At 37.5% G+C, this 25,564-nt stretch overlaps 1 protein-coding gene across 1 annotated transcript in view; it reads right to left on the reverse strand.

Moving 5' to 3' along the window:
• Positions 1-14,050: 14,050 nt before the first annotated feature.
• Positions 14,051-25,564, reverse strand: part of ARSB (arylsulfatase B) — a 65,124-nt gene continuing 53,610 nt past the window's right edge. The window contains exons 7-8 of the mRNA XM_083819060.1: positions 15,214-15,342; positions 14,051-14,718 (exon numbers count right to left, since the gene is read on the reverse strand). Of these exons, the coding sequence (XP_083675186.1) occupies positions 14,453-14,718; positions 15,214-15,342 (395 nt within the window). The 3' untranslated portion in view covers positions 14,051-14,452. The remainder of the gene's footprint in view (positions 14,719-15,213; positions 15,343-25,564) is intronic.

The raw sequence follows: 25,564 nt of genomic DNA on the forward strand, positions 1-25,564 counted from the left end.
TCTTTCCTGGGAGACGTATTTGTCTACAAATTGTTGGGGTGGCACTGGTAGAAATGCCAAAAGAGGAGAATTCTTAGTATGATTTTGTGACTTAAGAAAAAGTAGACCTCTTTGTTCTGATGGAGGGCAACATTATGTTTTGTCAGGGAAATCACAGTGCACCAGTGACACACTCAGCAAGCATGGTCATTTTGAATGCTCCGGGAAGAAAGGAGATGATATACAAGGTCATGAATAAATAGTTCCATACAGCAGCGAAGACCAAGTACTACACAGAGAAAATTAGGATTAGCCTCTGGCTTTGGAACAGCAAACAAAGAAAAACATTCTCATGTGGCACATGGTTTTGCAATGATGCAACACTGGCAAAATTAACAAAGCTCTAAGCTACTTTTTGGATACAGCAGAAGCTTTTATTTATGTCCTCCACTTACTGTGTATATGCCAGTCTTGTGGATTAGCATTTTTGGAATAGTCAGTCACCCTTTCTGACAAGTTAGATATTTGTGGTTTTGGCTATCTGTTTTCAATTGGAACATCTGGCTCAGAGCCAAATCATGGTCTTTCCAGAATTGCTTGTAGGCCAAGTGGACTTCAGTGAGCCCAGATATAACATATCCAGTAAAACAAACAGGGATCCTGTTTTTCTAAAGTTTCAAATTAACTAAAGAATCATAAAAAGCTTGACCTCCATTAGTGCTATTATAACTAAAATAAATTAAGCACTCCCTCATTTTCTAAACCACGATTTATTTCTTGACATTCTTGTCATTGAAAATTTGAATCCAATGAACTAGGTCTACTAGTTCTTTTAAATGGCAAGTATCTTCTATATTTGTCATATAAACATACATATAAGTACAGATAAAGTAGAATTGTAGAGAATAACAATCAAGATTCTCCTGTACTTGGGGAAACCTTTTTAAGATTACCATAAAAATGGATGCTCCATTCCACAGTTCAAACAAATGGTAATCATGGCTTGAGGCAGAGATCCAAAAGTTAAATACACATGAAGAGGTTACAAATTTAGGCACTTAACAAATCAGTTGCAATGTCATTTGCTTTCTCCCCCACCATCACCCTCAAAAGGTTTTACAATGAAATTATTCTGTACTTAGAAACTGTTAAAGAAAAACAAGTGAAAAAATTGAAGTGTTCAGCTAAAACAGCTGTAAACAATTTGATAAGTAAATCAAAGACGTGGGGTCACATGGTTGTAGAGTAAGTGGTATCACACTCTGCATCTTTACTTTGCTTTATTTTTCTCTTAAATGTTCAAAGTAATGAAATGAAAGTTGTCTCTGTTACCCTATTAGTACATCCATTAATATTCAGTTTCACTGTTCATAGTTTACCATCCATTTTTTTCTCTAGCAATTTTATTTTAATGATATAATTAGGATTTTCATTTGGCACTTCCTTTTAGTTTTTCAGATTACAGTCTTTCTTTGTTTAAATACAGCATGCTTTACATCTGTAACATCTTTCAGAACAGTACCAAAAAAACTTCACCAGAGATGGTGAAGAATGCATAAATGACTGACCCTTATACTCATAAATCAATTGAGAAAGTTGATATAATCCACCCTCAACACCAACAGCACATTCTGTCGACTCAGCTGAAGCTAACAGTATCATCACATTTGAGACAGAGATACAATTATGGCTGGAAGATTCCCACAGCCCTGCCAGATTCCTCAAGGGGATTAGCACTTGTCTGATTGCAGTATACAACAAAGACATTGTTAAAATATCAGTGCATCAATCAGGAGGAATTTGGAGACTTTGAAGTTTAAAAAAATAAAACTACACTGTGGGAAAAAGAAGTAGTTACAACAGCTAAGTAGACTTATATTCACCTGACTTTGTTTGATGACATGCAGTTTGACTAGTATTATATTCTTAGCAATTTGTAGGTAAAAAATTTAGAAATAACTTTTTTTTTTTTTTTACTTCATCAAATAATGTCAATGGCTATTTGAAAGTAATTCAGCTTTATGTGACCTTTTTTCCAGAAGAAATAAACTAACAAAATATAACAGAACATGAATTATAGTTCACTGTGAGTCTCAGACTCATAATTAATAGAGTGCAGAGCCTGGGACTGCACTTTCCTATACCACAGCTAGTTTTCCTACCTCCCAGCAGCTTATTTCACAAGGTAGATTTCACAAGAAAGTCTAAGGTGACAGACCTCTTAAGAGTAGGATGTAGTAATTGCCAGTATATTCTCCTCTAAATCTCTCTCTGATTTGTAGGCAGTGCATAAATTTCAGCTGTATAACATTTGCTGATAAGAATGACAATGAACAATACCCACATCAGTTCCATTAAACATAAAGTCATTGTGCTGGAATTTACTGTTGCAACTTCCTTATAGTATACATACAGAAATGTACAGGCTTCTATTTTGCAAATTTACATGAATAGTTTCCATGTCAGTGTTTTGGTCCAGACCTGAGCTAAATGTCATATACTAAAGGTGTCAACGATAGGAATTTACTCCGACTCAATATGTAAGATTTCACCAAAACCTTGCTGTGATTTCCCAAGAAATTTGCACCAGCTGCAGGAGTGGACTTCTCAGAACTTCTTATGCACATCCAGTAAACATCAGTTTTAAGAAATGTTCCAAAGTCAGTATCTCCTCAAAACCATCTCTAATACATTAGTCACAGAAGTGACTAAGGATGCATAAATGCAGCATGCACAGGTAATGCAAAGCACACATACTGAAAGCACAGAACACCAACCAGAGATTTCCTAACACTGCTCTCCTGACTATAGTTGTTCCTACTATAAGCAAGTCTCATGGAAGTTTACACACTTCCAACTGAGTTTGCAGCTCATGTCATGCACGATTAAGTCTTTCATTGTAAATAATCTGATTTTTTCAAATAGCACTGATGTCTTCTAATGTAATTAGAGGGCATGTTGACACCAGCATGAACTTGAACAAATTCTAAATGAGACCAAGCAGCCAAACCGAGTAACTTCCTTAGTTCAGAGTCCACAGACTTTGCAATGACCTTTATAAAAAACACATCCATCACTTACAGCATCATAGAAAGATGAATAAGCAGAAGTGATAGCATCTAGAAAAGTTGCGTGGCAATGTGTTTGCTCATGTTCCGCAATCAATGCAGCCAGCGGTCATGGGATGAGTAGGCTTATGCACTGCTTGGACAGAAGTACGCTGGGACAGATATATTGTGCTCACGAAAGTTGTCGGCTTTACAGATGTGTATCTGGCTTTAACTGTCACCATATCAGAAGCTGAGAAATAATGAGCCTGTCAGGAAGAAATTACAGCCTGACTAGATTCAGTTTCTCACTCTGAGCATGAAAAGATCCAATTGTTACTGCTACATAAATATGCAGAAGCATGCCACCACCACATGCTTGCTAGAGACCAGAAATTAGGGAGACAGAGAGGGAGAGAGAGAGAAATACCTTTCTAGTAACTGCATAAGACTTCTTAGTGCTACAAACTAGAATAGCTCTGTCGGGTACAGTAGAGCTATATCAGCCTCCTAACATGAAGATCATGGCTCTTCTTTTACTATTTCTCTGAAGTTTGGGGCAACAGTACTGAAATCAGAGAAATCCTCCAGCATGAATTCTCAGTGAAACATGCAAAACTAGATGGTGTGATGAGAGCAGGAACTGACAAGGAAAAGGCCAGGTTATGAAGCTTTCAGTTTGTACGTGCCAACAGATCACGAAAGGTGCATGAGGATATGCAAATGCTGCACTATTTGAAAATATGTTCTGCCTTTAATTTTTTTTTTACTGCCTTTGAAAGAAGAGGAATGAAGAGTGTCAAATTACAAAGTGGAATTCCTACTGCTGACCAGAAAACTTTGGATTTCCTTGTTCAGACCCTAAGGGAAAGAACAGTAGCTGCTGTTATGGCTTTTTGAAACTTGATTTCTAAGCAGTAATATAAAGGTAAATATGAGCACATTTTAGAACTATAGAAGTCTATCTCATTTACTAGCCAATATATCTGTACGGGCTTTATTACGGGTCTACTAAAAACAAAATTTTATCTACAGCATTTTTTCTTTCTAGGGTTTGTAACAAAAGGAAGTGGAGATTATAATACTCTCACAGAGGAAATCGAGATTGTAATATTTTCAAGACAGTAAATTTTAATAATGATAGTTCCTAATGCTATTAGGTTCATTTTGAAACTAAAGTTCTATGAATAAATCTGCTTGATATCTTTCTCTGGAGTCATTTCTAGTTAACATTTATTTTAAATGTAAACACACAATTAAGAAAAAAAATAAAATAGCATTAAAACAAGAGTAGAATAATTGTAATGTGCCTAGATAAAATAGTTTCAAGTTATTAACTGGGTAAGTTACTCTTCTTCCAGCATGAAGTTAGGATAACAGTTATTGGCACACCATTTCTGCATATTAATGTTCAAAATAAGCCAATGATTCCACAACAAACAGACCTTTATCAGGGAACAAGAATCAAAGAGTTTTCCCTGACCTGAGAACATTTATAATATAAGCTGAAATGTTTAATTCAGTTCTATAATTTTACTCATCTGGCTCATAATACAAGCTGGGATCATGACTGCATTCAGGTTGAGTGGTCAGGAACTTGAACCAGGTTTTTCCAAAATGTACTATTATTTGCACAGTCTTGGTCTCAATTTCTTACAATAGCCTCTCCTGTCCTTTTTTGCATATGGGCTACTAAAGCACACAGATGTTTATTAGTCCTTAATTAATTCATAACTTCCTGAGTGTGCCTCACCTAACAGACAAGTCTGTTCAGGGCGCTATTTCCAGCCTGCCCATGGCCATTGCTACACCCAGTGCCAGGGAGGCCTCTGGAAAGCACAGCTGGACTGAAGGGCAGAGGGGAAGGGTGTGAGTGACCCCCCCCTTTGGCTGCAGCCTTCACCTAGACTGCATCCTGTGTAAATGTGAAACTGCACCTCCAAAAGAGGGGAAATCTGCTCTTTGCTCATAATCTCTTAGCTCTTCTTGGCATGTCCATGCAGTATTCAGCTCCTAAGACAGCAGTGCGAGGGCAGGATGCTTTGAGGCTGGTGCAGTTGTGTGCACTTTGGGGCGGCTAAGAATTACGGAGCTAAACGATGCCAGATCTCTACTACCTCTAGAGTTTTGGTGATTTTCAGTGCATTAAAGTCACCTGTGGCCTGGTTAATGAAATCAAAGTGATTTCACCAAGTTTTTCTAAAACATATTACTTTATTCTAATGCACATCAGCAGTACCTTTATTCAACACACGATGAAAATAAACTATGGATAAAAACAACACTTACATATAAAAGAGGTCATTGCTTTATTTGGGCATGCCATCAAACAAGTATTATTATATCTCATTAAGTAAAAGGATGGCTAGTGGCTGCTTCTAAATAGTCAGCCATCGCTATCAGCTGTGGATGCTTAAAAATACATTTCTGTAGAACATGAGAAGAAAGGCTGTTAAACAATGTTATTATAGCAAGACCTTAGCCTCATCACTGCTTCTGAAAATAAATAAATAAATAAATATAATGCTAATGCACCAGTTAATTTCACTGTAGTATTTAGAAACGGAGACTCAAAACCTATTAGTCAAAAGTACAACAAACTTAAATAGAGGAGAAGCTTGCTTTGTTTGGATTTGAGGTTTGAATCAGATTCACCCATATTTGGTGTCTCTAATTAAATATAAAATGTATAGTTCACTGAATAGTGCAAATATCCTTAATAATATTTGTGGGCTAACAATTAGACTTGCCTCTTAACACTATACTCAGCTTGTATTACCAAAAACAGAAACAAAATGCCTTCTTGCAGTTTTATTTTTTTGCTATAGATAGAATAAAAATTTGAATTAAAAATCTTCCTTTTTGTAGGAAAATGCTCTCCCTTTTCTAGAGAAAGAAAAATAATTAAAGATTACTTTCAGCCAGGTGTTTACTATACTATGGTCCTATTTTCTTTATTTTAAAGTAAACAGAGAAAAAGGCTGAGTTCTGAAGTTTTCCATGTAAAGCATAGTCCATTATATACCCATGCACTGTGGGCAGAAATAATTGTGAAAAACCCTGTTGTTAGCAAGTAATTTTAGCTAAAACCTTAGACAGACACTTTATACCTGTTGCCTCTAAGAGACATTCTCTCTTAGTCATTCACTTCTGTAAATGTTTCTTCAGAGTGGGATATTTTCTAGGACAAATAAAGAGAGAAATGTAATTGTTCCACCCTACTCCCTCCTACATTTTTCAAAATCCAGCTGGGATATTTTCATAAGTCTTCTTTGATATCATAAATGTGCCTACTTTTTACTCAGCTGTACCATTTCAGCTGTTTGTTTGTTTTGTTTGTTTGTTTGGGTAGGTGGAATTTATGGCAAAAGAAAAATATCAGCAAATTCTTAGCCAGGCTTCTCCACTGTACTAGTCTTAGAGCTTTAGCTAGAAGCAGGATAATGTTAATGTATATGTTGTTCCTATCCATTTGTTTAACATACCATGACCGTGCTCTCTTCATTATAAAGTAAGGACAAAACAGATCTGAAGAGGCACGCTAATTAGTTTCTTTCTACACCATGTCACTGGTGGGGCAGAAGTGTGTGACTAGACCAGACTAATAGCCACCTTAGGATTATTTCACACTGTACTTTATCAATCGAACATGACTTGTAAATTGGAATATATGAAAAAAAAAGTGAAGGGGACAAGAACTAGAGTGAAAATTCAGTACATCTGTAAGGGCCAGCTACCAGGCGTCAGTATTTTCATGGTTCTTGGGTTGGCAGTTGCTATTTTCACAGCATTTTAAGAAGGCTCCCACCATCGTTAATACACAGGCCAGAGTGAAAAAAAAAAAAAGAAAAAAAAAAAGGTGATTGTCCAGAAATTCTCTGAGGTTTCATAGATAAACCCACATGGGTGAGCAACATCAAGTACATAGAATCATAAAGGTTGGAAAAGACCTCCAAGATCATCTGGTACGACTGTAGTATAACTGGAATCCATAAGGAAAATAAAAAGAGGCATTTGTTTTTACACTGAGATAAGTATAGTCAAGCTGGAACTGAAATGTACATCTGCTAGATGTGAAGTCAAGCCTCTGACAATGCTCTCGATGTTCATCTTCTCATCTTTCAGAGAGCCATTAAACTCTTTTTGCTAGTTAGGCAGGATAAATGCAAGGATAACTTAAGGGTGCATATGCCCCAAAATAAGTCATTTCAGAGCTCTTTAACCAAGACCTCAGATTAAAAAAAAAAAAAAAGATTCCTACTTCATGCGGGTGCTGTGAGTGTGAGAATGTACACAATAGGCTTTAACATACTGTGTTAATAGGGCCAACAAGTGATGTTCCAGGCAAAATTTTAAATCCCATGAAATGATTTGGGGAGGCCACAGATGTCCTGATCAAAGTTTTCTATTCGTTACTATGGGCTCTATGCCCAAAACTACTCAAAAAGAATTGCTGAATACAGAACACAGCTTACTTTGTTTATGTGTGTATTCACTACGTTCTAATTCCTTGTTTGCATGAAGAAATCATAAGAATGCATAGCAGAAAGCAAGACAGAGTTCTTTATTTTTATCACAGCCTTCAGTGCCAGAATCTGGCAGCACAGAACTGTGGCTTTGGTGTAGTACCTTGTTGTGGCTTTTGAAGACTCGTCCAAATAAGCACTGCATTCCTTAGATCCAAATCTAGTTATTCTGACCATACTTTTTCTAACTATAGTCCTGCAGAAAAAAATATAGCTGCCTGTGTTGCTATTGAGTTTAGCCAGAATTAGGGGATCAACATCCGGTAGCTGCTTTGATGATGGCAGCTGATAGTCACTTTTTAGAAACTTGGCAGCAGATATATCACTGACCTTTCCAATCTCTCTCCACTCCACCCCAGAAAAATAACACTCTCAGGAGGGAACACTAAAACAACAAGAACTTAATGCATCATCCTCTTTGCCTCAGCTAACCGTGGTATGCAATTATCACAAGGGCCGTCACTGAGCACATCCATGGTTGGGTGACTGACTCACTCTGCTTGCTTTGTGACAAATGTTTTCACTCTTCATTGCAGCAGCTCTGCTCTGTGTAGATGAGCTCATACACACATTGTACAGCACCAGAATAAATCCGAGAACACTGGAGCCAGAATATTCTCTCTGCTGTATATTTAACCAGGATCTTCCCAAGTAATAACCAAATCTGAAATTGAATGAGGTTCACTCTTTTTCTACAACTGATATACTAAGTAGAAGGAGTTAAAACACTCAGCTGGAAAGCTGCTGACAAAAAAAAAAAATTTTTTCTTTTCTTCACTTAGCAAAAGCACTACTTTCCCATTACAAACCTCAGCCTATTTATAGCTAGAGAGACACAAAACCTAGGGGTGCATTTAGGGTGGGGCTGCAATGGGCTGACACTGGGAAGGGCCGGTCTAGGCTCTAGAAAGGGTCCTCCAGGCTCTCCACATCTATAGTAAGGATTGGGTCTACGGCTGTCAGAGCCCTGAGTCTGTTAATAAGCTTAATGCTGAGCACCTTCACCTGGGACCTCTCAGCCTCCACCTGTGGGGTCAGGAGCCTCATTTCAGCTAAGCCCTGGGCCTGACTGAGCTCTCTTTTAGGGGTACCTGTCTCTGGCCCTGTGTTGTATTCTTGTCTCCAGCTTTGTCTCTAGCTGTTCCTGGATGGATATCCTGAATAAACCACGGAATTGGTCCTTCCTTTGGACAGTTGATAGACCCTGTAACAGCCTAATGAGGCACTGAACTGTATCCTAAAGACACTACAAATCCAACTGTGTGCTTGTTGCCCTGGGCAGTTCTTAGGATTAGAAGAGTGACAAGATCTAGGGGTCCAGTTATGGTGGGTGCTGCCAAGGGCAGCTGAAGGGTTCTCTCCTTCTCAGGGCTCTTGCCTGAGAAGGTTTTTCCTCTGGCCATGGCTTGAGGTCTTGAGTGAGGCTTAGCCTGTGGCTAGGGCTAAGGTCTTCAAGTCTGGAGAGCAACAAAGCCAAGGGTTAGGGTTGGGAGTGAAGTGTCCAGGTATGTTGGGGTGGAATGGTGCTGGCAAAGGAGGGGTAGGATCTAAAAAGCATTATTCCTAACATCAACCACAACCTGGGTCTTAGGTAAAGGCTCACATCTAGTTTTAGAGTTAGGATTAGCATTAGCGTTGTTTAGTGCAGCAAGAAAGCCAGGGGTCCAGTGAGATCATGTCTGCAACAGTGGTGTAAAAGGGGTAGGCTTCAGAAAGAAGCGTCTCAAGGGCTCTTTCTCATGGACCTCCAGTCAGCGGGTCGGGCTAAGGCTCAACCCACTCGTCTCTCATGTCAGAGCTAAGGTTAGCGTTATGAGAGAGAGAGACAGCCTCAGAGTCCAGTTGGAGGGATGCCTGCAGTGGGTTGCCAAATGGAAGAGAATTCTCTCTTGACATCTGCTACATCCTGGAAAAGATTTCACGTTCCTAGGCTAAGCACAACCGATGCCTATGGATACATTTTGGATCACCACATATTGCATGATGTCATATATTTTTCTTTGTCAAGTTTTCATTATTCAGACTGTTTTCATGCTGTGTTTTGAGATTCATTTTTCTCATTTAGGTTTCCCGGGTCCTAGGATTTAAGACATTACCACATATCCTGGTGTGCAAGACTCCGTCACATATCCTGTATCAGTTGTTCTGCCACTGTCACACTTTTCATCAGGACTCTTTGGTAAGTCTATAATAGGGTGTCACAGGTCTAATAGGATTCTCCATGTAACTTCAAGATCATTTACTGCTTTTTTAAAGAAAATATAGAAAAGCATGGGAAATCCCTTCTAGAGTTGCTACTATTAAGCCACTTGGTCAGGGAGTGACATGGGAGACAAATTCCTGGAGGCCAACAGGGACAGCTAGTAGGTCTTCAAATCCACACAGGCCCTGGTGGCTTAAGCACTGGGTTCTTCTGTTCAGAGATGATAAAGATGATCAGACTCAGAGTTTCATCTACATGTACTGACTTTGGGAAAATTGAATAAATTATTTTTAGGCTGAATATAGGGCCTTTGACTCAAGAACAGGTCCAGGCTTCACGTATAAAGTCAGCCTTTCCTTGTTTGTGTGCATCCTTTTGTAAACAAGTAACGTAGAATGAATAACCAGCATGAACATTCTTCCCAAATATGGTTACTTTTGCAAAGCTTAAATAGTTCTTACAATATACAAATGGACACTTTCAAATTCAAAATCCTCAGATGTTTGCTAGATTAAGAATGAATTTTAACTTGGAAAGGAATGAAATAAAGTTTTATTTATAGAGCTCAAAATGCCTACATTTTTGAATCTTACTCAAGTAACCACAAAACATAAAGGATGCTGTACTTCTCGATTTGAAACAACTGAACAGTATACAACTCTATGCAGATGCCAACCTGAATGTGCCAGCCAGCTGTTTTCTCATCCTAACCCAGTTCAATTAAAATATTTTATGAAGGACCACCCATGTAAAATAAGTAGGAATTAAATTTTTTTTTTTTCTGTAGCTGAGAAAATAATGAATCATTGGACGTCAAACTATATCTTCTCCTTGTAAGGAAAAATCGGAAATATACGGTGACTTTGTACTTAAAGAAGACAGTTATATGCCAGAGACTCTTCTTGGTAGATGAATTTCTATCAACAAGATATTAAAATACACATTGCAGGACATAGAGAAAAGACAGCATATAAAAATTCTACTTACCTTTGAAATGAGAATTTGTTGATCTTTATCCTTTTCTAATGTTAGCCAAGGAGCTGACATAGATGGGAGACTCAAACACACAAATTACTTGAGCTTTTGCAAGTTATCTGATGCTTCTTTCTTGTCCACAAAATTGACATCAGCATAATAAAAAAAGTACCTGTATATCATTGACCAAAGTTCCCGCTCTTGTGGATAGGCCCACATCTTTCCTCATGTAATGGAATGGAACATTGCAGAACACTGAATGACACACAGGAACGTAGGGCAGAAATTCTGCTCTCCCTCTGCCCCCAAGTCCAGTCTCTTTTTATTGTGGCAGCCATATCATGTAATTGATACGGTTAACCCACTAAAAAAACGTTATAAGTGGGTATTGACTGAGAACAGTCAGCTTTCCAGTCTTACATCTCTACTAACGTAGACACAGTGTGAAATAAATATACCCTGTGGGGAAAAAAAAAAAAAAAGAGAGAGACGATAATTCAAATGCATTGGATCTACTTGCCTTATATACAAAGGAACGGCTGTCAACTACTCAACTACTCCATCTGAATTTTGATTGCAAGAATAAATTAACCCTATAACCTTATGTTCTGAATGAATGAGAATAGTATTAAACATGAATCCCTGATATTTTGATGATTTATTTCAAAAACCCATTTGAAGGTGAACCTGTGTCATTAATGCATAAAATAAATAGTGACTCAAAAAGTCATATGCTTTCCCATATTCCAAATTCCACATTCCAAAATAATTTACTAACTATATATTACAAAAAAATAGGTTATGAAACTTAAAATCATATTAAAAATGTAACCAGTATAAATCATTATATTAGTATAAAATAAATATACTGTAATAGTTAGGAAAGGGAAGGGAAATGTTTTCTAGATCTACAAAAGGCAGATGTGAGCTTTGTCAAGTTGATGCCATTTGCTTATAAAAAAGGTTTTTTTGCATATGTTTTCCATTCCTTGCCATGGTCCACAAAACACAGTTTGAGTCAGTTATCACATAGAATCTTCAAAAGCCTATAGGTGAAATTCTGCTGTGCCATGAAGCCTAGGTAGAAAGAAAAGCTTAAGTGAGTTTTGTGAAATGGGAGGAGATACGGTCACATATCAGTTTTGAGACCACCTCTTCAGAACATAGAAATTCTTTTTGATATTTTAAAGATATTGGTTCATATGAAAGTTGCTAAATGCAGTACAGTAATAGCTTCTGTCATGGCATATGTATATTACCAGTGAAAATTAAATGACCTGAAAACAGGTCATAAACAAATGGAAATTATTCCTAACACAGCATGTAGTTAAGCTGTGGAAATGTGGAAGAGGTCTCATGAATACCAACAGTTTACAAGGGTTTAAGGAAAGTCTGAGTAACCTCACAGAAGAGAAAGAATCACTGACAGCAATATGAAAGTTAAATCTTAAATCAATATGAAAGTTAAATCTCAGACTCTGAGCTATAGTTTAAAATCCGGAGAACTTAACACATGTGCTTGTCTTGTTCATACCCTCCTGCAACCATTTGCTTTCAGCCAGTGATGGACAAATGGAGAAGGACACTGACATTTGGTCTGACATAGAGTTCCAAAACATAACCAAACAAACCACAGGGAATACAGGCTACCCCAGTGTATGAGAATTATTTTCTCCTTAACTATTTTTCTTCTTTCCCCACCTTCAAGGCTGAGGAGAGTGAATGAAACAGAGTAGAAAAAATACTGAAATAAAGGAACAGAAGTGACAAGGACAGAAACATGGGACTCTGGGAAGAAGACGAACAGCTGAACAGGCTTTTGGAGAGCTTTGGTTTCACTTCTACTTGCAGGAACACATAGAAAGTGGAAAAGGCAAGATAGATTTAAGATAGTGTAACGGAGAATCAACTGTATCAGAAAAGACATTTTAACATTTTCACTTTTCTTAAATGTCGTCTTTTTATCTTTTATCTATTTATTTAAAAAATACACAAATTCTGACAAGTCTCTCTCTTCACAAATCTGTTTGCTAACAATTAGCAGAAGTTTCCTGAGGAAAAATCGCAAAAACGTGTGCAAAACTTCAGTGCCAATTACAGGACGTAGTCCTGGACCTTGAAAATAGGCTATTAGATCCCTACTTTCTGGAGAGAATGATATTTAATGTACCGCAGCCTGAGAACTTGGCTAGGGACACTTAGAAGCAATACCAGAACTCTGGACAGACTCCAGAGGTTTGAGACTTTAAGAGAGCTGGTGGGTTGATCTTGCATTAATTTGATGAGTAACTGAGAAATGTTGCTTGGCCTGGTTTCTCCATGGCTCAGAGCCCACTTCAAGATGAAAACAGTCTCTTCTGAGATAATAAAGGAAAAAAATCTGCGAAGAAATGGTACTCACCACAATGGCAAGCAGTTCAGAGTAAGGTCACACGGCTCACAATCTTCTCCAACCCAGGTCTGAACATCTCTGAGGACAGGCTTTGATAGCCTCACAGTTATTTGACTACCCTTATGGTATGATTATTTTTATTATTATATTGAGTTAGAACCCCCTGTGTGCCTTTCATCTTTGTGAATCTCTGACGAGAGTCACCAGATCCTTCATCTTCTCCATGCCCTCACATTAAGCAGTTTTATCTCCCCTTCCTCTTTTCTTCTCTGGGCTAAACTATCCTATTTCCCTCCTCATTTGCTCTCCTCCACATGATCATAGTCATGTCCCATCAGTATGACAGATTTTTTCTTGCACAGGGAAGCCCAAAATACAATGTTGTGCTTCAGTGCTGAATAAAGGGGAATAAACACTTCTCATGTGCTGGCTGCATTCTTGCCTGTATGGACAAATGAGGTTAATCTTCACCAAGGGACCACGTGGCAACTCCCACTCAATTTATTGTCCAGCAGGACACCTAGGTTCTTTTCCTTTTCTATCCAGCCAGAGCCAAGCCTGTCCATGTGTTCAATTATTCCATCCCAAGTGCAGTTCTCTGTCTCAGTTGAACTTCATTACGTTTTTTGTTCAACCCTTCCTTCAGCCTGTCGAGACCGTTCTGCCTGGCTGCCCTGCCCTCCAGTTGGCCACCACTCTCTACCCCAGTTTGATATATTAACAATGAACACGGATTAGGGATTTTGCTCTATTCTTAGAGATTGTTTTTTACTTTTTTTTTGTTTTTTTCTACTCTCTGATAATTCTGCCTATTGCCTTTTCTGGACAGAGCTTCATGTTAAAGGTAAAAATTATAATTTCAACTGTTGTACTTTTTTCTATTCTTTATGGCTAATGTAACAGCTTCCAAAAGAATTTGTCTACTGGGTAAACATGAAACTCAAAATCAGTTTATTCCACAAGAATTCTGGATGTCCCTGGTGCCTTGATTCATCACAGCTTTTTAACAGAAGCAATCTCTTTCAGGGAGGGAGGCAGTGCTTTACTTTCTGCTTTAAACACATATTGTTATCAAAAAATACTCAAACAACAGATTTATAATTTCATCAATATTTCACATACAATAATTGGGAAGGAGAGAATGGGAAGGACTGAAATAAGATCCCCAGCATACTTTAAGAGTAAGAAATACTCTTAAAGGAATGAGCAAAAAATGAACTCAAAATTAGCAGTAATGTAATCAACAAAGTAAGACAAATGTCACTAGGACCTTGAAGTACATAAAATGAACTCTGCTACAGGTGTGTTTTGCATGGTGCAGTGCTGGGCACTATGCCCAAGGACCCCAAGCCCCAGTTGCTGCTGGATCACAGTTGGGATCCTCATCAGGGTAGAATACAGGCACTGAACGTTTATAATAGTACTGAAGACGTGAGAGCAGTTTTTTCACCACATGAGGATATTTTTCAGACAACTCATTTTTCTCTTCAGGATCACGAACAATATCAAATAGCCAAAGTCTCTTTGTTGGTGGATCAGACGACTGAATCTTTGATTCATTGAACAAAGATGGTGGAGGGAACCAATGACTGCAGCCTACAGAAACAGGAACAGACCAGGCGTTAATTCTCAGATATAGAGCAGTGAGGAGAGGCAAAGTTATACCGTAACTGAGGAATTCACTAGGTCCCTTGACAAGCCATGGGCCAGTGACTCTTGCTGCATTGCTTAACTGTCCAGCATCAGAGTCTCTCTACTCCAGGGCTACCTATACAAGAGTTACATTTATATAAAAAAGCCACACCATGGGGATTCAAACCTGCATGTTGCTTAATTTCAAATCAAGTAATTTCATGGACTTTCTTCTTTCACTACTGTGAATTTCACTACTGTAAATGTCAAAAGGTCATTTGAAAATGAAATAATATGTTGTCTGGATTTTAGAAGTGTCCCTTCTAGATTTTTGCATGTGATCTAAATCCTGAAAGCTAACGGGACAAATAAGAGAAATGATCATATGCTAAACAGAATGAAACTGTGTTTAGGGCGATGGGGAGATATGACATGTACAAAAGGGAGTTACTTTGTTACCTGGATATCCAGTTAGTAATTTCCATTTTCCATGACGGATTGCTGCATGTATGGATATATTGAAAAGTGTATTATCCCACGGAAAAGAATTGATCTGCGGTAAAGATGTCCTGTTGTCAATGCCAAGACCTTAATGGAACAGTAAACTAAGTTAGATACATTACATATGGATGAAGTCATTTTTAGAATTCTGATAGAAAGCAAAGCAATATCACCCATTTAATGTATTGAATACAGAATTTGTTACATATATGTACAAAGGTCTGTGCTACAATTCACTGGATATACTTAATTCTTAGAACTTAAACTGAAAGTGACATGATGACCAGTGGAGAAAGCGACGTCCGAGTCCAAATAACTGGACTCACCTCATATACAGATACCATGTGTATACCAGTATACCTATATTAAGAACATTCATGATTGTAATTGCTAAATTTCTTCATAGGATTGAAAGATCTCCTGAATCAGGATTGCTGTTAGTTCTCTTGGATCACTGCAGGGAATGAGCTAGGTCTCAGCTTTCACCCACTCACAAGAGAGATGATTCTCTGGAATGAGCTGGCTACATTCACACAGATCCAAATCTGGCCAGCGAGGTACTTCTATCATATGACAATAAGAAGCTGTGAAGCAACGGTGTCTTTGTAGAAAGATTCATCTATTATGTGTCCCCATATCCAGACCCTGCAGCAAATTCTCAGATGTTAATGATGCACCAATTCCCTCTCAAAAGGAATCTTTATATGTTTTTTATATGAGTAAGCTCAGAAAAACAAAGCAAAACAAAACAAAACAAAACAAAGCAAAGCAACTAATTCTTTACTGAAACCAGGAGAGCCAGATGTTCTAGGAGAATTCAAACCTGCAAAAATCCTGCATATCAACTTTCATAAGCAAGCTATGTTTATGAAATAAAATCTAAGACTTTTACATTAACTGTATCAGCTGATACCTGTTTACGAAAAGACTACACCAAAGGGCAATTCTGTAATCAGACTAGAAACAAGACATCAGGAGGTGGACAGAAACCAATGTTGATTTTCTAGCATCTTTCAAGAGATGACTTTCAATCAGTTTAGGGAATTTGAAGGACTCAGCTGACATTTTTGCCATTGAAACAAAAAAGAGAATCCACGAGATGTGCAATGATCACATAAGATCCAGTATTAGAGGCAATACTAGAGGTTTCTAAAAAGAGTAAATTACAGCACAGTGGGGCAAATATAAATCAGATAGAAGAAAATTTGGAAGGGAAATGCTGGGTTACAATTTCTCTATTTTTTGTGAGGGTCCTGCTAGGTTTCTATTTTATTACTGGACTTCATACTGTGAATCAGTTTTTCTTTAATAAACACTTTGTATATATATCCAAGTTCCTTTTTTTTTACATCAGACTTGTATAGTGTTCCTAGATAAAGAAGACTATAAAACTGGACTACTTGTTTAGAATTTGCATACACGGGCTAGGGAGGGATTAGCTCAGCTTAGATCATGAAGTACTGATGGGAAAAAAAACAAACAAACAAAACCACTATAAAAACAAGAAGAAAAATCACAAAAATACCCTGAAGAATTCTGGAAGATAAATCTACACATAGCCATGTGATGTCTGTAGCAGATACACAATGTTTTGAAGATTAACATTGTTTACTTTTCCACATCATTATGCTACATATTATTCTGTCATACTGTTTGCTACTGGGAATACTCATCATTGCCATTTACTTACTTGAAGAGCACAATGAAGGCCATCCAGCAGATCAAAAAATACCACCAAAATTTTTAAACACTATGTCACAAAATTACAGTATTAGGTCTAAAGGAAAAATTATGTAAGTCTGATTTTCTGATTTTAAGATTTAGCACGGAGAATATGCTTCTGATTGTTAAGGTAGGGTGTATGAAACCATAGCACTACGCAATATAAATTATTTAAAAGACTTCAAATAATCAGTATGAAAGTTTGCATTTTAGAAATACTTTGCAAAATACAGGTAACAAAACCAAACAAATCTTAAACTAAGAAATGCTTCTACCAGAACTTGTAGGTGAAGTTGTTTGATAGAATGTTATCACTGAGCAAAATTTATTGAAAAGATAAATGCACTTATGTTGCGCTATTATAAACAGAACCTTGTCAGTCATGTTAACTCATTCATTTTAAGCCATTTTACCCTGTCTTGCACCAAAGAGATGTGCAGCCTATTATTCAGCCAAGTGCCTTGCTTCACAGGCAGTACTGGTCAACTTTTATCAGACTATGAAAAACATATGGTGCTTGCTTGAATGAGCTTTACATGGAATATTTACCTGACTGGCAGTTTATTATCTTATATAAGCACCAGATACAATACTTATAAAAGGTTGCTTGATATGAGTTGTGTTCTCCCATTATATGATTTACTCGGGCAGATAATGATAGGACAATGGGGAACAGTTTTAAACTAAAAGAGGGGAGAGTTAGATTAGACATTTGGAGGAAATTCTTCACTCAGAGGGTGGTGAGGCACTGGCACAGGCTGCCCAGAGAAGCTGTGGATGCCCCATGCCTGGAGATGTTCAAGGCCAGGTTGGATGGGGCTTTGGGCGACCTGGTCTGGTGGGAGGTGTCCCTGCCCATGGCAGGGGGTTGGAGTTAGATGATCTTTAAAGTTCCTCTTCCAACCCAAGCCATTCTGTGATTCTATGAGTCACCTTAAGCTAGAACATACCTTGCTCTGCATATACCTGAATTACTCCTTCTCTTCAACCCAGCTGTTAAATTTCTATCTCTGTCTTCATTCTTCAGCTTCTGCTATTGCAGCTAAAATGCAAAATTACTGGGCAGTCTTCTCCTGCCATAGTTCAGTAGATTAAAGAAGTCACATTCTTTATTGTTTCCTGTGTAAGATAAAATGTTCATTCCCTAAGCATCTAAGTAGCTTTCCTCTGCATCTGCTCTACACTGGTTTTGGCTTCTATTCTCTCCCTCCCTCTCTCTCTCCCTCTTCCTCCACCCCCTTCCCCTCTGTTTTTCAGCAGAATTGACAGGCAAGAATCCCGTGGACTAATTCAGTAGACAGAGGACAAATGTCTTTTATGTATCTATCTAATGAAGTCTACCTTCACATGCCCACATACACCTACTCCCTTTATAGACTTATAAATCTAAAATGCTTTCAATGCTTTTCCCTGTGTGAAGAGGCTAAACATTTTATTTTGCTGCCATTTGCTCACCAATGTATCAATAGCTAATGAAGTACTACAGCTTTGCTTTTGCTTTAAAGAAATCCCACAGCCTTTGCCATCATTTTTCTTATTTTCTGACTTAAGACTCTGTTTCCCGAAGCCCTATTGGTTACCCTCACCAGTTGCTACATTTAACTGCTCTTTTGGGAAGAACTTTTATTATTTATGAAAGCAGTGAAATTTCATTCAGATATTTATTTTTGTATATTTAATGCTAAGACAAATTGATCTAACTATTTTAGTGTTTTGTTTGGAGTTGTAGGTAACCAAAAAATGTTATTCAACAGCTTTCATACCTCTATAGAAAAAATAAGTACTTTGGAAAATGCAGTCCTTAGATAAGTGACTTCAGAATTTATGTCATATTTCAAGCCCATCCTTAGTCTAACAGCCTGAAAATTGGTTTCAAGTCAGACTTTAAAAGGAACTGAGGTGGCCAACTTACACTATCCACAAAGGCAGTTTATCATCTAAAAAATGGTCTCTCTGCCAGATGAACGCTGTGAAACAGCTATGTGAGAAACTACATAAATAGGGTCTTCATCCCCAGAGACGAGCAACACAGATCTATGAAACTGGGTGGCAATGACAGGACAAAAAAGGAAAACTGGTCTTTCGTAATATGGCACACCAAATAAATTATGAGGTTACTTATTCAAAACAAACAATAGGATGTACTTTTTTATCACAAATGTAAATCAACATGGGAATTCCTTTCCATGGGATGTTACAATCTTAACTTCGTTTTTCTTTCTTTTCTTTCAAGAAAGGTTCCACTTCTTTGATTTAGTCTAATATATAAATTTGTGGAAAAAAAATCAATTAAATACATTTATTTAAGACTCTATTAATTTAGCCTCTGCTCTCTTTATGATTTTCAATAATAAAAAGAAAGAAGATAAAGTGCAAATTTTCAGCTGAGATTTTAAAAAGTGAATATAGATGGGAAAACATATTTTATATCTACAAAGATAGGTATGATACTTGCACATATCTAATAAACATAGATTAATTACTCCTCTCATTCCCATAGCTCTTCTTTCTTCCTCCAACAATGAGACCAACTCAAGCAACTGGTAGAAACCTAAAATCTAAAGATATAGATAGACAGTACATCTAAAAATAGAATATTCTGTATTCAGTCTATGATTAAGATGATGAAAATGATCCATGTTGAGAAGTTTTCTTGGTTGGTAGGAGATCAAAGAGCATATAGTTTTGCCCAACATGCCATTTACAAGATCCCAACCACAAAATTTGTAGTGTCCAAAACAATATTGCCTGAAGCATGCTATATTTCTGTACACTATGGCCTATGACACTAATGTGCAGGGAAGAAATGTAGGGTATTGGACAAAAGCAAATGAATGTGAGTTTCTTATTTATTTGGGAAACAGAGCCCTGCCCAAAGATGTAATCTGAACAGCCTAAGTACCAGATTGTACAGAATATGTCTCTACAGTTTTCCAGTATCCTACACAGTAACAGAAGCTTTAATTTATAAGCAACTATACATAATCAGTACTCTTTATGGAAAGCAGAAGCAAATGAAGCACGTACTTTCATTACTTCATCTGTAAAGCAAAGACTACAGCTGTTATCTACACTTTCCAGCAGAATGGACAAAAAAAAAATCATTTTCTATATCAAACTTCTATTTATGAAAATACCATAAAACATGAAATTCAGCCATATGAAAGGGAAAATATGACCATAAAATATCACCAACATTTTCTGTAACACAAATGTGTGTGTATCATACTACTTGGGTGTCTAAATAGTTTGACACTTCACAGTTTGTAATGTATGCCATTCCTTAGGTATTCTGTTAGTAACTAAAAAAATATCTTTGTAGTTCTCAAGACTTATTTCAGTAGATTTTTTTTTAAATTATTTTTTTTGTCTATGCAACTCCCTCTATCATTTCTTTGGTTGCTGCATTCCAAAACTTAAATAATACACAAGAGGATCCACATAGAACAAAAACCTACTTCTCACACTGTATGAATTATTTACGGGAAGTGCAAAGGAGAGGTTTTGCCCTTCCTGAACAGGGCAGACAGGGTTGAGGCTAAGACTTGTAAGAAGAGAAGATGTGTGGTGGTTTTACCCTGCTGGGCAGCCGAACTCCAGCACAACCACTCACTCCCCCTCAGAGGAAGAAGAGGGAGAGAAGAAAGGAGGATAGAAAGAAAAAAAAGGATAAGTTTAATAAAAGGATAGTTTAATTAAAGAGAAAAGGAAGAGAAAAAAGCAAACAAGCAAAGGCTATGCAGAATCACAAAGCAAAGAAAAAAAAATTTGTTCTCTACTTCCCATCAATGAGTGATGTTCGGCCACGTGCTAAGAAGCAGGGCCTCAATACATCACGCGGCTGTCTGGGAGAACAGGCATTTTCATAATGAGAGCCCTCTCCCTCCATCCCCTTCCCCAGCTTTTATTGCTGAGTGTGACACCACATGGTATAGGATATCCCTTTGATCAGTTTAGGTACCTTGTCCTGGCTGTGTCCCCTCCCCACCTCTTGCCCACCCCCAGCCTGCTGGCTCTGGGGGAGTTTGGAGGGAGCCTTGGTGCTGTGCCAGTGCTGCTCAGCAGCAGACACAACACTGGTGTGATACCAGTGCTGCTCTAGCTACAGGTCCAGAGCACAGCACTGTATGGCCTGTTGCAGGGAAAGTTAACTCCATCCCAGCCAGACCCTAATCAATTTGCAGAAATCTGCCAGCTCTTGACAAAGGAGATCTGGCTGATATGTCCCATTTGGATTTCCAAAAGGCTGTAGACAGATAAAGTAAGCAGCAATGGGTAAGAGGAAAGATCCTTTCATGAATACAAAGGCATCCAATAGGAAACAAAAGTTTCCCTTTCATTTTTGATACACCACTGGATTCCTGAAGGAATTTGTGCTGGGACCCATATTGTTACATACATTCCAAATGACCTGGAAAGGGGTCTGAAAACTGAGATTACAAAGTCTCTGGATGCTAATACTTTATTTAAGGCTGCCTGAAAAGAATGACAGAAGACCTTGTGAGACTGGATGAGTGGGCATTAAAATAGGCAATGATATAGACATAGATACAGGTAAAGTGAAGAAAGTGTGAAATAACAATCCTAAATTCAAGTCTAAAATGATGGCTTGTGAGTCACCCATAACTGTCCAAGAGTGAAACCTCAGAATCATGACAGATTGAGCTGACACTTTTTTCAGAATTATGTCAGAACTTGTCAAAAAGAAAACTGAATGCAAGGAATTATTATAAAAGGTCAAGTGAACAAAGAAAAAGGTTCTATACAACTGAAAAACTCTAGTTCTGGTCTTCTCATCTCAAAAACAACATAGCGCAACTGAAAATGTTTAGAAACCAGCTACAAAGTTGGGTGAAACCTGCAGTCCCTCAGGAATTACAATTCTCCGCTAGATGTATATTCTGCTTAATTAAGTTAATCTATTATAGAAAAATCTAGGGCCATGCTGTTTCCATCTCCTGTGTGTGCAAAGGAAGGTTTGTTCCATCTTGGGTGATGTTGAGCCAATCAAATAATCAACTCTTTAATGTTTTAATTGACAGGAGACGTACCAAGATAATAAAAATAATAATCAATAGTTTGGCCTGTCATTAATATATTCAATGTGACTACAGTCTCTGTGTGAACCTGACCTTCTCAACATCTGACTAGATGTCACATACAGTGCCAAATGATAATAATACACAGCACATACCCAGAGAAAGAAAAACTCACATGTGCTGAAACACTGGATGAGTTATAAAATTCTTTGCCTAAGAAATTCATTGTCTGCTTTTGCCAGTAAAAGCCACGTTCCAACTAGACTAGACGACATTCTCTGAACAAATATAATCTTGTCCACATCCTTCAATTACGTATCATTCTTTTTCAATCACCAAAAAGGCTTCATGGAATACTTCCATGTTATTGTATCACTTTGTAAAACCTTCTTTTAATAGCATCTCAGGTTGTTGCTATCAGAATGGCTACAACAACCCTCTGAGCTTTTGGTCCCCTGCTGTCCTTACCCCCGCAAGATAAGAATAAACTTCATTTTGTTTGTAGGTACCACATAACTAACAACTGTTACTAGGATAGCACTGCAAGTATCCTGTGTGTTTGCAAAGACTCTCAGGAGGATCACACACGTTGGGTGGGACTGCTCAGGCCTTCAGACATAGAATTAGACTCATAGAACATCCCAAGTTGGAAGGAACCCACAAGGATCATAAATATTTCTCTAATACCAGCTGGAGAGACATATTGGTCTGCAACAGTGACAGATGCACCTATCATAGGATTTTCTCCCAGTTATGCATTGAGAGCAAGGATCATAGACATAACGAAGTCTCATCACACAGCCAGAAGACAAGAAACTACTGAACTGCAGAAACTAGTGCTCACAGTAATGCCCTTCCTCAGCTTTGGGGAATGGTGGTACTTAAGCATATGTCTAAAAAAGATACTGTATTCAAAAGAATACAATCTTGTCCATTCAAATTGCTAAGTTACTAGAGACAATCACTCCAGGAAGACAGGCTTTCAAAAGGTAGTGTCATCTTACAATGACAAATTTCAAGGGGATAAATTAGATGTTCAATCTCTACATCACAGAGTAGAATTCTGCTTAATAGTTGAACCAGAAAAAAAATGTAAAACAAACAAACAAAGAAACAAAAAAAAAACCACAGGGTACTACTACTAGAATTTAAAACCAACAAACAATAACTAATATTATTTTCACAGTAAGATGATGCATATGCCTTCCTGCCTCTTGTGATCTGATTAGTAGCCTATAAAAACCGCAGAGGAGACCCCAGACAGAAGTCTGGGACTGGCAAACCAAAAACCACTTATAAATGAAACCCATGCAAAGACAGAATATTTTCTAGAATATTTTCTAGCTCATTATCATGTTTAAAATCAACACACTATTTTAATCATCCAAAAAATGTCTATTTTATTCAACAGCCTTTATATATTGTCATAAAAATGGTAATAGTACCATTCTCCTTCCATCAAAATAAATCAAAAGCTTTGCACTTCACAGCCTCTTTTCTAATGTAAATCATTTGATTCTTCATCAAGATTTGAAACATTTACTTACAAGATGCCCTTTAAACAGAGAAGACTGTCTCCCAATTGATTCAAAAATCACAAGCGATTACTTTTCTATAAACAGACCCTGCAGAATCCTTTGAATCAACTTAGCCTGGTTCTGTGCTACAACTGCAGAAATAGTAAGTAAAAAAGCACAGACTATCATAAATATTAAGGAACGCCACATAAAATTTACCTTCATGAAAACAGTCTTCCCTCTCCTATTAATCTCACCACATGCACACACACAAAATTAGCATGTCTAGCAGGCTCACTGTCCCTCACTAATGCTTAACTGTGGAAAAGCAGGAGGTCTGTTGGGACTTGAAAAAAATCACACTGAAACTAACAGAAACGTTTCCATTGCTTCCAGTGGGCTCTGATTTAGATTGGTAAGCATTAGCAGTAACAAACAAGGGGTTTACACCCTGCCAGATTCTCTTAATCAAACAAATGAAGCTGAATTCCTCTTGATCCACACATTTCAACAGAGACAGTATGCTTTGCATTAAACCTTTTGTAAGAAAGGCTTACATATTTGTATTCACAATAATCATTTCTAGCAACACATAAGTTTTTAAACGCCCTCAAAATTATCCAGGGAAAATTAAAGTGATACTAATCAAAACAGAACAGAAACACCAATAGACAAGTTACCAAGTGTTAGAAGTAAAAGAAAAAGCTTGAGAAAAAAAGACCAGTAACAGTACACAACCCCAAGAATGTTCCCAAAATTGAAGTTGATGGATCAGCAGAGAAAACTGAACTTGAGCCATTTTCTCTGCTGCAAAATCCATGTCACTAAGGTTAGAAATTAAGATCAAGAAACTGTTCACTTAAACAACTCACTTCATCTTCCCTGCAGCACCAGAACAACAGAAAAAAAAGCCAGTCTTCAGGTACCAGGCACCAAAACAATTGATTCTTTATAGGATTGTGCAGCCAGAAAGGGAAACACAAAGTTGAGAAATGAACCATAACTTCACTGCAGTAAAACTCAGGAAGCCACATTATAACTTTTCTTTGTGGTCAGCATTGCTTCCCACAACCACATCTTCTGAACTTTCCTTGGACAACATTTTTCCAACTGTCCAATAGTTTCCTCCCTACAGGAAAAAATTCTCAAGTCACACTGAAAGCCCCACCCAACTGCAGGCTATATAAATTACTATTTGTCCACTAGAGCAATTAGAAACAGATGCCAATTCAGTGATGAACTTTTTAAATTTTCAATAAACTGGAAATAAAGAAAAGGCTCAGACCAATTAAATATATAATTTCCATACATTTTAATAGGTGAACCTTGAAACTAAGGGTTGAATTTGCATAGGGATATACCTGACAAAATGATTTTCTCCTGCTTCCATAAAATCTAGCCCAACACCAAAGTTTTAGGAACCCAACTTCCTGCCCTGGGTTTCCCTGACTGTTAAAATGGGTTTTGAACTGTGATCTTTCTTTCAAGACAGATTTCTCACCAACAGAGTGTATGAAACTCCAAGATGAAGATTTTCTCTATATTTTCTGTTTTATGTCATATAATACATGCAAACGTTTTGACTGACAAAAGAGAAAATAAGCATGATTAAGGTGGTGATGGGATATTCAGATGGGTTTGGATAATTTCAGTTTTGCTCATACCAAATTCATGCATAAAGCTTTGAATTTATATAGGAATGTATGTAAATGTAGTGTGTACACCATGTGGATCAGATTCTTAGCTTTTACTACTTCCTAAATTTTAATTCAATGATCTATGTGTTTTTCTGGAATCCATAGAAGCAAAATATTCTGTGAGCACAAGGTGGTTTTGATTTGCAGGCAGACTGGTTTGGTGCTTAAACAAATTATTCTACAAACAAATCCAAAGCTGAATTAGCAACTCTACCTTACATCATAAAAAACAGAATGATAACTGAAAAAAAATATACAGATCTCCTTCATTATTTCCCTGTCTGGAAGTAGCTGGATCTGGGGAGAAGAGAGAGAAGGTCGCAAGAAGGCTTAA

This window comes from Anser anser (genome assembly GCF_964211835.1).
Source record: "Anser anser genome assembly, chromosome: Z".
NCBI classification, from domain to species: Eukaryota; Metazoa; Chordata; class Aves; order Anseriformes; family Anatidae; genus Anser; species Anser anser.